This window comes from Rattus norvegicus, chromosome 1, assembly GCF_036323735.1.
Source record: "Rattus norvegicus strain BN/NHsdMcwi chromosome 1, GRCr8, whole genome shotgun sequence".
Taxonomy (NCBI): domain Eukaryota; kingdom Metazoa; phylum Chordata; class Mammalia; order Rodentia; family Muridae; genus Rattus; species Rattus norvegicus.
Genome location: NC_086019.1, coordinates 207,115,944 through 207,130,705, shown reverse-complemented (window position 1 = coordinate 207,130,705; position 14,762 = coordinate 207,115,944). Strand labels below are relative to the sequence as shown.

Below are 14,762 nucleotides of genomic sequence, written 5' to 3'. Positions count from 1 at the left end.
AGGAGAGCTGGTGGGTTCCTGGTGGCTCTGTGGTTGTGTGGTACAGATGTCCAGCTGGTGGGCCAGAGTGAGTGTTACAGCTAGATACAGCAGGTTCACAACCTTCCCAGCCTCTGCCCCAGAACCTTCATCTTGCAGAAGTATCTGCTGTGGTAGTGAGCACACACACACACACACACACACACACACACACACACACCACACACACACACACACACCACACACACACACACACACCACACACACACACACCACACACACACACACACCACACACACACACACACACCACACACACACACACACACACCACACACACACCACACACACACACACACACACACACACACCACACACACACACAATCCCGGTACAGGCAGGCAGTGGTCCCACCTCACCTCACACCATGACTTGCATGTAGGAGCTATGAACACGTCCAACATCTTATTCCTCTCTGAAAGGGAAGGCGGTGTAGAGGCTTAGATCTAAGGATAGGGACACTTCCGAAGGCATGACAGGGCGAGGAAGTGTAGCTCAAGGTGAACCTTCAAGGCCCCAACCACACAAAGGCTGACTCTACTTCAGCATATGGCCCACCAGGCAGAGGCATCTGATGAAATACAGAGTTGCAGATGTATGGTAAAAATACGGAGCAGGGACCGGTCTGGAATGGGGAGGAGTGCAGGACCAGGGCGGCTTCCTTCCTTGGCCATAACGACAGAACCCTCAGAGGCTGGAGCCAATCAAAGCCAGATGTGGCAGCAACAGAAAAACCTTATTTACCAAGAAATAATGAAGCCATTTGGGAGATTGGTGCTGGGGGGTGAGCTCAGATGGGGTGACCAATGCAGACACTAAGCAGGTTCCTCATGGGAAGGGCTGGAGGTAGTGTTCCTCCGAGGCCTGGATGAAATGAGGGTCTATAGGTCCCTTAGCGCCCTCATTTCTGCAAGGCTGAGCTGGTGGGAATCAAGTAAGGTCCCTGGGGAGCCCTTTCTCCCTTTGTCTCTGCAAACTATATAATTGAAGGAGAAACAGGGGCAGAAGTGTCAGGAGGGAAATGGTACCTCCCATCAAAGAAAGGCTATATCAAAAGTCCTGAAAACTGGGATGTGTAGGACAGTACAGAAAATTTCTTTGTATGTGAGTCCATGTCTGTACACATGTGTGGAGGCCAGAGGTCAACCCCAAGTGTCATTCCTTAGGAGAGACATGTCCAGCATTTTTGTTTTTTGTGTGTTTCACTGGGACCTGGGGGCTCTCCTTCTAATTTAACTGGCCAGGCTGGCAGAGCCCCAGGTATCCCTTCTTCCTCAGCCCTACAACTACAAGCACCTCCTATCACGCCTGCCTTTTTACAGGGGTTCCCAGGAGCTAATTCAAGCCCTCATGTTTGCATAGCAAGTACCTCATACCCACTAAGCCATCTCCCCAGGCCCAGAATCATTCTTCACAGCTGGTTGCAAAGTGGAGGTAAGGACCTGTGGGCCCATCGGCTGTCCCTGCAGCCTTATACAGGAATCCTGCCTCCTCCTGAGGCTTGAGCTGAGAGTGAAGCTTGAGGAGGCCCAAGATTAGATCAACATCCCAGAAAATGGGCACAAACCTGGAGACAAAGAGGGTTCAGGGAAGGAGCCCTGCTCAAAGGACAGCCAGCATCCTTGACCACGGGGGTCAAGAATGCACAGCCTCCTCAGGAGAAACAATGACACATGTCCACATAGCCAATTCGAATAACATCACCAGCCCCAAGAGCCAGACGGTAGCTATGATTCCCAAGCTCCCCCCCCCCGCCCCCACACACGAACAAAACAGTCCACCCGGGGTTGGGGATTTAGCTCAGCGGTAGAGCACTTGCCTAGCGAGCGCAAGGCCCTAGGTTCGGTCCCCAGCTCCGAAAAAACAAAACAAAACAAAAACAAAAACAAAAAAAAAGTCCACCCATACCACAGAATATTACTCGGCCCTGAAAAGGAGGAAAATTCTGCCTTCTACTTTGGACGGACATTGAAGGTACTATTTGAAGACAGGAAAGACAGACCTTTTGCAGCACCACTCATGTGTTGTCCCTAGAATTACCACATCCACAGGGACAGAAGAAGGTAAGATGTGGGTGCCTGTGGCTGAGAAGGGTAAGCAGTGGGGGAGGCACACAGCCAAAGGTGACAGTTTGTGAAAATGTACACAACTCTGGCAACACACTGGAAGCCACTGACTCGCACACTGAAGCACCGTCCGTACAGTGTGCAAACCGTACCTCTGTAAAGCTATTTAAAAGTCAGAAACGATGGGGCTGGGGGAGAACATTCAGCAGGTAAAGTCACCTGCCACCATACCCGATGAGCTTGGTTTGATTCCCTGGAAGTAGAAAATGGAGTCCTGAAATTTGTCCTCTGACCTTTACACACTTTCACACATAATAAATATGTAAGTGCAATTTTCCTGTATTTTTTTAAAGACTTTTAATTATGTGTCTGTGTGCATCTGTGTGTGGGGTAGGTACACATAAGAGGATCCTTGCATCGCTCAGAAGCCTTGGATCACCCTGGAGCTGTATGCTGTGGGGAACAGCCTGATGTGGGTGCCAGGAACCAAACCCAGTGTGTGCTCTTAACTACTGAGCCGTTACTGCTACTAGCTGAACTCCAGCCCAATCAGTGTAATGCAAAACAAAAGGCAGACATTAATGTCCCAAGACCAGCTCTCTCCTGACCAAGGTAACAAAATGTTGGTTCTCTCTTCAGACCTTAGAGCTTCAGTCTTCTACACTCACCCTCTGTGCTAACCTGCTGGTAGGCAGCCCACCTTCTGGGGTTCCCCCTGCCCTCACACTCAGCTGACGTAACTTAGAATCACAGGGTGGGGAGATATGCCCTTCCTTTGAGGGTTATTTAAAAGAAAGGGACACTGAGTCACAGAGAAGCCAGCTCTTATGCTTCAGATGGATTGGACACCTAGCCTGCTCCTCCCAGACAACAGTAGGTATCGGGGGTGGGGGGGTGGGGGGTGGTGTAGGTAGCTTCAGACGGGGCCCATGTCCTGACTTCTAGAGTACCCTATTCCAGACCATAACCTCTGGACTTCTCCTCAGTCCATATCTGTGGTGTGGTGAGCAAGACTGGGCTTTTCTGCCTGTTTTGATCAGCCAAGCAAGAAGTACTCCTCGAAGATAAGTCTCACAGGCCCAGAGAGGCCCACAGGCCCATGAAAACCAGAGAGGGATATGGAAATTTCAGGACCCCTTGAGTGACTGTAGAAGGCGATCTCCTCAAACTCTACCAGCCAGACTGGGATCAAAAGTGGGGTACTCTCTATGGGTTCATGAGGTGTGTATATACGTGTGTGTGTGTGTGTGTGTGTGTGTGTGTGTGTGTGTACGCGCGCGCATGCGCGGTATATACACTTGTACAGCTTGTACAGGAGCCTGCTATAGTAGCTCACCCCTGCCTTGTATCACCCTATCTATGGTGAGCACATCCTTTGGGGCCCAGTACAGAAAACCCCCCTTGAGGCTCTGCCCTAATGCGGCATCTCTGGAGTTGCTGGGCTAATGTGTACAAAGTAGAGATGACAAGGGGGTCTGGTAACAAGGAGGCAGCTGGCCCCGTTTCCATGTCTACAGTCATTGGCCCACCTAGGCTGTCTTACTGTAGGTCACTTGGTTCTATACTGAAGTGGCTATTGTACCCCAGATCACCCCAGCTCCCCTGCCCAGGTAGCCTCCTGCATATTGGGAAAGCAGTCACCAGCAGCTAGAGACCCCTTCCTCCTCCTCTGGCTAAAAGAGTGGGATGTAGCCTGGGCATGTGAGAGCCCTGGTGGGGTGTGTGTGTGACAGGGGCAAAGCTGGTGGGGGACTGTGGCAGCCAGCAGGACATGATGAAGGATGACCTTGGCCCCCAAGACTGCCTGTGCCCCTCTGGAGGTTGCAAACAGTTCCTTGTGCAGGCAGCGTGAAAGATGGGATTCCTCCTCCCCCAACAGTGAGGGTCCTCCGTGCCCGGGGCCCCATGAATTATTTCTCTAAGGAAAATACAGTTCTCCTGCCCACTTCCTGACCTTCCCCATCCTCTAAATCAACACTTGAAGGGTGCTTTTGCTGGCCTTCAGCCTCAGCCAGCATGCCCCCCTCCTCCCGCCTGCCTGTGCACTCCAGTGGGGGTGGGGCTGAGAGCACTGACTCCATCTCAGGGGGCCCCAGTCCCTGCTCAGAACCCACAACCCACAGCAGAGCCATGCTGCAGAGCAAGATGCCACGCAGGCACATGAGTGGTGGGAATGGGCTAATCCACAGTACTCTGATGAGACTGTTACTCCTCCCCAAATCTCTAAGCAAATTTCCTCCTCAGAATCAAGTTTCACTCCAAGACACACTCATAATCAGAAACACTGAGACAGTCATATAATCACGAACTTAAAACACACACACCGAGACATACCACACCCAGACACACAGAAATAGACACAGAAACACTGACACACTCACACAGTCACAGATATACTCAGACACACAATGACACACAGTTTAACACACAGGTACAGACACACACATTAACACACAAAGTTACATACTCAAGACGGTCACAGACATACATATACACAGCCACATACTCACTCACACACTGACACAGTCACAGACACACACACACACAGAGACACACACTGACATAGTCAGATACTCAGACACACAAACTTAAAGTAAACATATTGTGACAGTTACACTGACATATACAGTCACAATCACGCAGACTCATACTGAGATGGGTGCATTAAAACACAGTCACAATCTCAACTGGGTGTGGTGTCACACGCCTTTGATCCTAGCACTCTAGAGGCAGAGAGGCAAGTGGATCTCTGTGAGTTTGAGGTTAGGACTACAAAGAGAAACTAAAAATCAACCAAACAACCAAACAAATAAACAAAATCAGTCACAGAATCATACACATAACTCTGAGACACAGTCACACTCTCAGATATCATAACCCACTAACAGGACACAGGCAGAGAAACTTCATTTACAGACTCAGTCAGTAAAATGACAGACACACTGACACCTTGACACAGTCATATACAGACACAGTCACAAACACAAACTCAGGCCAGGAATAGTGGAACACACTTTTAATCTTATCACTTGGGGCAGAGAGAGGCAGATCTCTGAGCATGAAGCCAAAATGGTCTACCACAGAGAAACCATGTCTCAAAAAACCAAATCCAAACCAACACCAACAACACACACACACACACACACACACACACACGAACTCGGACATCAGTGCTGACACATACACCTTCATGATTCTACTCAACGCAACTAGAGTCACGACTGTGTACCTTTAAAAACCTTAAGAATTATCTTCGTATGCATGATGGCTGTTGTGGGAATGTGTGCTATGAATGTATGTGAAAATCAGAGGACAACCTTGTAAAGTTTGCTTTGTCCATCCACTTTACGTGACTTCTGGGAATTGAACTCAGGCCCCCAGGCTTAAAGGGAAGTGCCTTTATCTAGCAATCAATCCTGCTGGCCTTCTGCTCCTTGTTATCTCCTGAGAACCTCCTTCCCCGCAGTCCTACAGTCTCCAAGGGGCTCTTCATGTCTCATCACCCACAGCCTCTGGTCGTGGTGGCCTGGCTATCTCCCTGCAATGACAGAGTCCCCAGAGCCTGCAGATTTGCCCTTCCCGTCCTTCCTGCCATTGTATCACACACACTAAAACCTGTCTGGACAGGCAATTCCCTCCCAGCCTGTCCCCCAACCCTGAATGAGAACTGCAACCTGGGACTGTTTTCCTGGGGCTCACTTGTTTGTCTAGCAGTGGGCCTCTGCTCCCACAGAACCACCCTGGGATGTCCTATCAAGTACAGATGTTCACACTGCTGTCTCTGTACCCCAGAAAGCTCACCCACAAGAAGGGTGAACTTCTACCCACTGTCAGGGCTCCTGTACCTTGTGTCAGGGACCCAGAGGTATATGCACTACAAAAGGCAAAGTGTCCAACAGTTTCTTTCTCCACAAAGAATTTTTATTTGGGCTTGTCAGAACCACTGTGCTCACTAGGGTCTGTGGCCCAGAACCTGCTGTCAGAGGTCATAGGCCAAACCAGGAAGGGATACCAGGGCACCGTGGGTCGCTGCTTTGCCTCTGCTGGGGTAGCTCCTCTTCCAGAGGGTCTGGAGAAGTGGGTTCCTTTTCTGGGAAAAGATCTGGGAAAGTGAAGGTCTGCCCGTGGGCCTGGGGAGAGAAATAGGGGCTTAATTGAGAGGCTAGCCTTCCAATCACACTCAGGACTCACTGCTGGGCTGCTAATGATCCTGGACCCTGGATGACAGACAACAGGAAGATGAGCTGCCATGTCTCTAGGCAGGGTTCCTGCTGGGAAAACAAACACCTTGCCGCCCAGCCCTTCAACCTTTATCTATCACCAACAGGCTATAACCAGGACAATGGCCCTTTTCAAGGACATTGTCTCTTTACGGGGGTCTGTACCAACCCAGGGCTCGTTAAATGCAGTCCAGCAAAGGCCCATTCACCAGGCGGCTGCCGGTGGAACTGGGGGCAGGAACTAGGAGCAGAAAAACAGGACACAAATGACGTCTGGTGCCATGCTAAAAACTTTTTCCATCCAAAATATCTAAAGGCCTTCAGCCACATTAAAGGCCGCCCTCCTCTAGGCTCCAAACTTGGCAAATAAAATGCACACAACGTACACAGAAACCTACATACGCAGCAGTCTATAAATCAAGCCTGGCTTTGCAAATTAACTGCTTTTACGTCTTTCATTAGAAGTTCAGTGTGTCAGTACGGCTGAGCCCCAGCCTGAGGCCCCAAGCACATGGGCCAGAAACAGTGAAGGCCCTGGGAAGGAGAAGGAAGCCATTTCTGCAAGGCTCTAGAGGCTCACTTAGGCTGCTGCTAACATCTCCAAGATAAGAGGTTAGGGGTAGAAAGAGCCAACCTTGAGGCAGAGGCCCCTCCTGCCATCCCCTCTTGTCTCAGAGGTGGACAGATACGGAATTCTGGATCTGAGACCTTAGTAAGTTCTGTCAGAGATGTGCACCTTGGGGCTGGGCAGGTAGCTTAGTTGGTAGTTTTGCCTAGCACCCATGAGGCCCAGGATTTGAGCTCCACTACTACCTAAAACTTGGTGCTGTTCAAGCCTGTGTCCTAGCACAGGGGAGGGAGGAGGAGGCACAAGGATCAAAAATTGAAAGTCATCCTTGGTTACACAAGGAGCTCAAAGATAGCCAGTGCTACTGGGGACGGTGTTTCAAAGGTAAAATGGGGGAGGCAGAAGTCCCTAAGCAGAGCCGACTGCCCATCCAGAATTGACTGCTAGCTTTGATGGCAAAACAACAGCTTAAGGTCCAGAGATAAAGTTCCAGAGATAAAGACAGATGCAAGGGGCTAGGGGGGGATTTCGAAAGAGCAGATGTGAGGGACCTGCATCACCATCTATGGGTACCAGTATGAAGACTTATCTCTAAGAGATAATTGCTTCATACTTTTGAAAAAATGTAGCCACCCACCCTCTAAGGAGGGAGAGCCGGTTTTGAGGGGCCCAAGGCAGGAAAGGAAAAAAGGCCAGGGGAAAAGTGGAGAAGCCAGTCCTGACTCCAGTAATCCTAGGGGCCCCACGGGCCATTGTTGGGCTGGACTGTGCCTGCCTGTAGCATTTACTCTGGAGCCGAGGGCTCATGGCCTGTGTGCACCACTCAGTCAAACGCCACCCTGTGTAAACATGGTCAATGCTCTTTTTGTTGTGTGGGGACTGAGAGCTTGCTAGGGCTCCCTCCCCACCAGACCAAAAAGATGTTTATCAGGTTCTCAGAAGAAAAATGTGGTCGCCCACCACGTGGGACCCGCCTTTCCCCTTCTACACTCACAATGAGCTGCCTCTCTCTCCCTCCCTCTCTCTCCTCTCCTCTTCTCTCTCTCTCTCTCTCTCTCTCTCTCTGGTTGCCCCTTCCTGAACCTCACAATGCAGTTACCAGAAGCCCCCCACCCATAAAAGACAAACGAAAAAGACAAAGACAGCCTTTGCAGATACCAGGAAGCCCCAAACACTAACCATTACTAGGCTGGAGCCGAGAAGGGGGCGCATTACAAAGTTTAATTCTGGTCGAGAAGTCTTGCCTAGTGTGGACATGACGGGGGGCCCCTCCATTTATCACGGTTTCACAGAGAAAGGTGGACATGCCTGGTGGCAGCTGCAGCTGCCAGATCTGAGAACTACTGAGTCCAGCTTTCATGAGTGTTGTGGGGATGAGGAGGGGAATGTAGGGGCTCAGATGTCTCAAAAGCTACTTGTAACCATAGCTGTCTCTGAAGTGACTTGTGGCAAATGCCAGCATATGGATGTGGCCCCACAGGCCCTGACAGAGACAGATGGGTGGATTCAACGTCCAACACACAAACACACACAGCCTTCCGAGGGCCCAGGCCGTCCTTTCCCACCTGCATGGGCTGATTTTATGCACAGCAAATATTAGCCCCCCGTTTAGAACAACTGTAGCTCTTTTTTCTAGCAGAGCTGCCTCCCTCACAGGGTCTTTGAACAAACAGCCACGCAGCCCGGGGCGGGTGGGAGGAGCCCATTCTCAATTGCATGACTGCCATCTAGTGGTCTGCTGTGGAGGCTGGGGCTCCCTGGAGGGCTGTTTACACAGAAACTGGAGAAATTGGAGGAAGCCCCCCTGTGGGGTTTGAGCGGTGGGGGGTTAGTTAATGGACCCTGCCAGTGGAGTCTTCCCTGCAACATTCCCAGAGGTCAAAAGGGATTCTGTCCGGAGACTGAGACCAAAGGGCACTTGTGGTTTAAAATTTGGTCTCAACGACAGTGGGTCCAGGGCAGAGGCTCTGAGAGAAAGTTTGAAAATGTGCCTCTTTCTGGGCAAGTCTGTATCTTGTGAATAAAGACCCAGGCTAGTAGTCCGCTCCCAGCACCCCAGGCAAGGATGTGATGAAGGGGATTTGGCGCCTAGGATCACTATCATGGCTAACAGAAGATTGTGAAGGGCCCATATACCCCAGGGACTTCAACCTTTTCACCGCAATGGGCTCCCAGGGGAATAGACAATCTGCACCAGACCAGGTACCCTCACTGGGCTGTGGCTTTTCACATTCACACTGTAATTTTTTTGTTTTCTCCAAACACAGGTAACCAAGGCGTGGGCTTGTAGCACAAAATAAGGAATGGGTCTACTGAGGTCTACATAAGTGCTCTACGGAGGTGCACTAGGACCTGGGCTCCTCCTGCCCCAGGTCTGGGTCCTGGTGAGGTAGAATGCATTGCACAAACAGCCCCAGGACACAGCTGATGACAGTGAGCCGTCTCACTCACCAGCTGCACGTAGGCCACTTTGTAGTCCGGTTTCTTGATCCTCACATTCTTATGGTCCCTCCTCCTGTTGGAGCCTGTAAGGGGACAGCAGACCAGACCCTGCCTTAACTTCAGCCCCCCCCCCCCCCAGTCAGCCTCCAAATCTAGGAACCATTTTCTAGTAAGGCACAGTATATCAAACAGGAGTTTCAAATGGCAGGCTGAACACCAGAGAAGGGTCTCAGGCAGACATCCCAGTAGAGCTGCTAAAACCAATTTCTCTGATTAAGTGAAAATGGTCTTTGAGCCAGCTGGTGGGGACATAAACCTTTAATACCAGTACTCAGGGGCAGAGGCAGGCAGATCTCTGAGTTTGAGGGCAGTCTGGTCTACAGACTGAGTTCCAGGACAGCCAGGGTTACACAGAAAAACTCTGTCACCGGAAACCAAAACAATGGCCAAAAAAAAAAGTTTTTTGAAAACTGAAATGACAACAGAAGACTTAAAAAGAACAAAAGGGATTTCTTTGCTCTCTGGTGAAATGTTGATTCTCTAGGAAGGGCATTTCTAGGAGGGTAGCACCAATCTGCCACTGATGGGTGGGCTATGTTAGGATCTACTACAGGAGGAGACTGTGGAGGCCCACTAGAGACCAGCCCAGGGTAAGAAAGTGGTTCAAAGGAACAGGGGACATTTCAGGGTCACAGCTAAAAGTGCTGAGAACCTTCAATGAGCTACAAGAGGCTGGGCACAGACTTCCACCAAGGGGTCCCTATGACTCTGGCAAATCACTCAAGCCCCTCAGGCCTTTGTTTCTCCTCATGGAGAGTCTGAGGACAACATGAAGTAGGCAAGGGCTATATCCTGGTGGCAAGCCACCAACACAGGTACCCACCATGCTGTACCCGTGTGCGCACAGCAGCCACAGGAACGTTGTAAATCTGCTCAAGGTAATTTCGAAGGTCCACCCTGGTCATCCTGGATGAGACAGAAAGAAAACAAGTCTTAGCTAAGCCTAGATAAAAAGACAGATATCTCACCCAAGGATAAGGGTGAAAGTCCAAGAAGCAGCTGTGGCCAGGTGAGGCCGGCGCCAGTGCTGTCCTTTCCAGATAAAAAGATAAGTTAGAGCAATGAGGGTCTCATTCCATCAGAACTGTTTACTTGGTTGGTCTTCTCCACCTGTATCCTTGGTCATCACCTGGAGCCGGCTGGGCTCACCCTGATAAAATGTAAGATATCAGGCCTGTAGTCAGGCCTGGGCTCCTACCTGTAACTAAAGACTTGCCCCTGGGGGTCTATGAGTCACTTGCTGCCACAGCGGCCTCTTTGGTGGACAAAGCCCATGGTGGCTTTCAGCACAACCCTGGCGCCATAAGTTTCTGTGTATGTCTGTAAAGTCAAAGAGACCCTAACCCAGCTTCTACAGGGATCTGCTCCTGCCCCCCACCCCAACTCCCACCCTCTGTCCCAGATGAGCTGGTCCCTGAGGATTTTAAGAGTCAGAGAAGCACGGGCAGATGAGGTTGCACTGCACCTTCCTTAAAAGGGGGTACACTGAAGTGAGCAGCTCGAGGTGAGGAACTCGGAGCTAACACACTAGAAGCTCTGCAAATCTCAGCATGCTCCAACCCAGCCTCCGGGGACTCCTTTCCTGGGAAAAGGATGGAGGCAAGAATTCAACAAATCTCAGGCTTTCTGCTAAGCTTTCCCCAGGTGGAGGGCGAGCCAGGAAGCCAGCCAAGAGCACGCTTACTCTTTGGCTGCCTGAAGCTCTGCAAACACCAGGCCCCTCCACCATCCGCTGAGCAAGCAAAGTGGCCCCAGGTCTTTCCACCACAGGAAAAGCCTGGCCCTGGGAGCTGAGCTAAAAAACAGGACAGGGCCCACATCCTGGAGGTCACTCCCCAGCCCCTGAACTCCTCTGGGGCTTACTTACTCCATGGGGATCCGGAATTGCACTGTATCTTCAGGCTGTGCGGTACCAGGCCGCACCAACTGAATGAAGAAGTTAGTTCGAAACACACGGAGCTGAGGGCCGCCCAGCTGGTAGAGGGGGTACCTGCTCGGGAGAAATTAGGGGATTAGGATCACACAGACAGTGAGGTAGGCTCATGTGTCCTCTCACAGCAGGGGGGTCAAGGCAGGCTGGGACAGTTATACAGAGGACCTGTCCCTAATGCATGGTTTCATCAGTGCGGGAGCAAGCAGCTTTCCTAGTCCTTAGCCTCCCTTCTGGGGTTCCAGGGTCACTGACACTACAGCTCACCTATAGAAAGGGCAAAAAGGCAGCTAAAACAAAGAAACAAACAAAAACAGGAACTGAGGCTCATAGCTGTGGTAGCAGAACAATAGTCCCAGCTTGTGAAAATTTAAGAACAAGGAAGGGGGTACCTCATAAACAGGGCCGTGGTGGTACTCGGCTTGGAGATAACACCTCTTCCAAAGGCCTACTAATTCCTGCTTCTGGGTGTTTCCATGGCTAGCCCGAGTACTCTCCCACCCAGCATAGAAAAGCCCGTGCTCCTTGAGAGGGAGGAAAACAGGTTGGGAACTAGAGAACACAGTGTTTCCAACATGATGCTCCGAGCTGGCAACGCCTCACTCGAGTCCTAAAACTACCCAAACAAGCAAGAGTTGGGGGTAGCCACTGTTTCCCACCATGATCAGGCCTGTAGGCAAAGCAGAATCTCTGCCTGGTGGTCTTGCACACCTCCCTGCCCACCTGAGCAATCATGGAAGTGGAAGGGAGCAACTCAAGGTCTGTGGAGTTACTAAAAGTGCATAGTTCACGGTCCCCAGGTGGACGATGGGTACATGGGACCACCTAGGATCACACAGATAACCAGAGGTATGGCATGTAGGCCAGACCTGGGAGCACCCAGCCCTACGATAGACTGAGCTCCATGCTGATCTAGCTTTGGACAAGTATATTCTGGCTCTGTAAGCCCAGGGAACACGACACTGGAAGCACCAGGCTGAGAGCGCCAGGGGACTTTTAGGGCTGAGAAGTTTTAGGTACCTGGGTTTCAGATGACTCCCAAGGTAGCATGGTGGGAGCCTCAGAGGCAGGTCCCACTGCTAAATGTTTGCCAAACTCAACAGCTCAAGAGCCTACCTAATGACCAAATCCATACATTGTTGGCAGACCATCAGTCTAGAAACTGCCACCAGTGATCTGGCAGAGCCTCCGGAGAGGGCCTTAAGGTCTGTGCCTATAGGAACAGGCAGCCAAGTGGGCAGGAAAGAATAGGGCAGGTTCTGAAGGGGGATACGGAGCCTCTGATTTACACATCCAACTATGGTACCTAAGGGGCTTCACATTATCAGTAGGGCCCAATTGTGGCATAGCATGAAGACAAAATTGGGAAGACCTTCCTTAGGATAGAAAGGGGGAGCAATGTTCACTAAAACCCCAAGTCTTTTTGGGACTAGGACCTGAGGTCAGAAGCCCTGAGACCACACTGAAGTCGTGAACTATTGGCAAATTTCTCTTCTCCCTAGATTTGCCCTTGCCCACAAACTTTACCCACAAGACTGCCAGGCGCATCCCAAGCCTGGTAATTCCCCTTGGAAAACTTACAGCCTGGTCTTGGTCCTAGGACCCTCCCTGCTCTTCAGTCTTGCTGCTCTTCTGAGGTCTGGGCTTTTAGGGTTCCTTTAACTTCCTTTCTACTATTTCTTTCACAAGCACCCCAAACAGCATACCTCAAGTGGTACTCTTGGTTCTCTTCTCCTCCTGGGAGCCTGGCTCCCTACTGGTGGATGGTAACTCGTCCACCAGAAGCTCAGGTCTCATCCCTGGTATCACCCTGCCCTCACCTACCCATCACCCATTCACACATGGCTCCCACTGGCTCCCTGCAAAGCCAGGGGGTGATCACATAAGCTGAACTAGGCTGGCTCTGCCTCACACTGGCCTGGTTTTGAGGTCCCTGGTCTCTCCCAGCCAGAAAGAAACCACAAGGTTGCCCACCAAGCAATTCCACCAGTCCTCTCCCCATCTGTGAGCAGGGTCCCCCAAATTCCACTTCCATGAGAACCCTCAAAACCGTACTAATGCTCAACCTGGGGCCACCCAAGCAGTGGGTAACGTGTTTACTGAACACGTGTTTCCGGCTTAGAAAGTAGGAGGCCAGCATGGCTGGCCACGTGGAGACCAGTGAATGTAGCAACTTTTGGGGGCTTGGGCTAGGGGTCCTCGCAGGCACCGGCCAATCCCGGCTCAGCCCTGGCTGTCGGCCAAATCGGCCGTAGCCGCTGGCTGTGATTGACAGCCAGGACACTACGCCGCGGTGGCCCTGCTGCGTGGACCCCGGCGGGTTTCCTGCCGTGTGCGGGCCCCTCCGCTTCCGGCCCGGGCCCCGCACCCGCCCGACCTGGGCTAGGCAGCCCGCTTGGCCGGGCCACGACTTTACTCACAACACATTCCGCGCCATGGCAGCCGCACCTCCTGGTCAGGAAGGAGCGACGCTGGCCCCGCACAGCGCCCGCGCTGGCACAGCGCCCCCTCGCTTCCGGAGGCCGCGCTACCCTCTCCCTGCACCGCAGGGCCCCGCACCGTGGGTGTCCCGCAAACCCTACCCCACCCCCAACCACGCACCCACAAAGCCCCACCCCCACCCGTGCACCGCAAGCTGCTTGCGCACCGCCCCCGACACAGTGCACCCCGCCTCTCAGCCTTACACTCATTGCACAGCCCCGCCCCTCACCCGGTCCCGCAAAAAGCCCGCGTGCACTCTGTACCGGTTTGCCCCACCCGGACTTGTACACTGAACAGAATCCTGCATACCACTTGGTGTATAGTCTACCTCCCTGCTCCTCAGCCTGTAAGCACCCTACACCCACATGCTTCCCCACCCACAAGGGCACCACATTTTGCCATGAGCAGTCCCGCATCTCTGCACTGCTGGCTGGTGGATTCTACTACTGTCCTATTTCCCCACCCCAACAATGCACGACCCCACCAATCACAGTCATACACCCTGTACCCCAAATCTACTCTGTGAATCTAGTCTGTTCCCTTGTTGTAGGTGGCCCAGCAGTACCTTGGTTCCCACTCCCCTTTTTCTGGATTGGACCAAACCACACCATAAGACTCACCAAGGCCTGGCCGGCTAGTCCCCACCCTGTGTTCTACAACCTATCCTTCCTCTAGACTCTGCCAGCTCTTTGTCCCCTTTCCCACCAAAGCACATCAGACGCTACACCCAGGCCCCATCCCATGTAGGACCCTATCCCCCTCAACAATCCAGTCACAGCCTGGCCAACAATCCCTTGGGCAGCAGAGATGGGGAAGGGTGGGGTGGACTGGACCTCCTGTCTGAGGTCTAAAGCCCCTCTCCCAACCAGACTGGGTTGTTTTCCCTCCCAGGCAGGACTCCCAGGACCCCCTCCTTTCTCCTTGCCTCCCTTTCTTGGCTGCCCAGCCACAGTTGCA

At 52.0% G+C, this 14,762-nt stretch overlaps 1 protein-coding gene across 3 annotated transcripts; it reads right to left on the bottom strand.

Moving 5' to 3' along the window:
• Positions 1-6,003: 6,003 nt before the first annotated feature.
• On the bottom strand, positions 6,004-13,776 carry Mrpl23 (mitochondrial ribosomal protein L23). 3 transcript variants are annotated; one of them, XM_063272761.1, is made up of 5 exons: positions 13,391-13,738; positions 11,262-11,384; positions 10,218-10,300; positions 9,344-9,417; positions 6,004-6,234 (listed from the first exon to the last, which is right to left on the bottom strand). In XM_063272761.1, exons 1-5 carry the CDS (start codon positions 13,462-13,464, stop codon positions 6,091-6,093), a joined length of 498 nt encoding a protein of 165 aa, XP_063128831.1. In that variant the 5' UTR covers positions 13,465-13,738; the 3' UTR covers positions 6,004-6,090.
• Between the last annotated feature and the right edge of the window lie 986 nt (positions 13,777-14,762).

What these genes read in the sequence shown, in the direction of transcription:
- Mrpl23 (XM_063272761.1), bottom strand. Translation starts at nt 13,464, where the DNA reads ATGCTGGCCTCCTACTTTCTAAGCCGGAAACACGTGTTCAGTAAACAC. An exon ending in CACTGCTTGGGTGGCCCCAG is followed by an intron (nt 11,385 to 13,390) that starts GTTGAGCATTAG and finishes TCTCCCGAGCAG; the next exon opens with GTACCCCCTCTACCAGCTGG. An exon ending in CAATTCCGGATCCCCATGGA is followed by an intron (nt 10,301 to 11,261) that starts GTAAGTAAGCCC and finishes TGTCTCATCCAG; the next exon opens with GATGACCAGGGTGGACCTTC.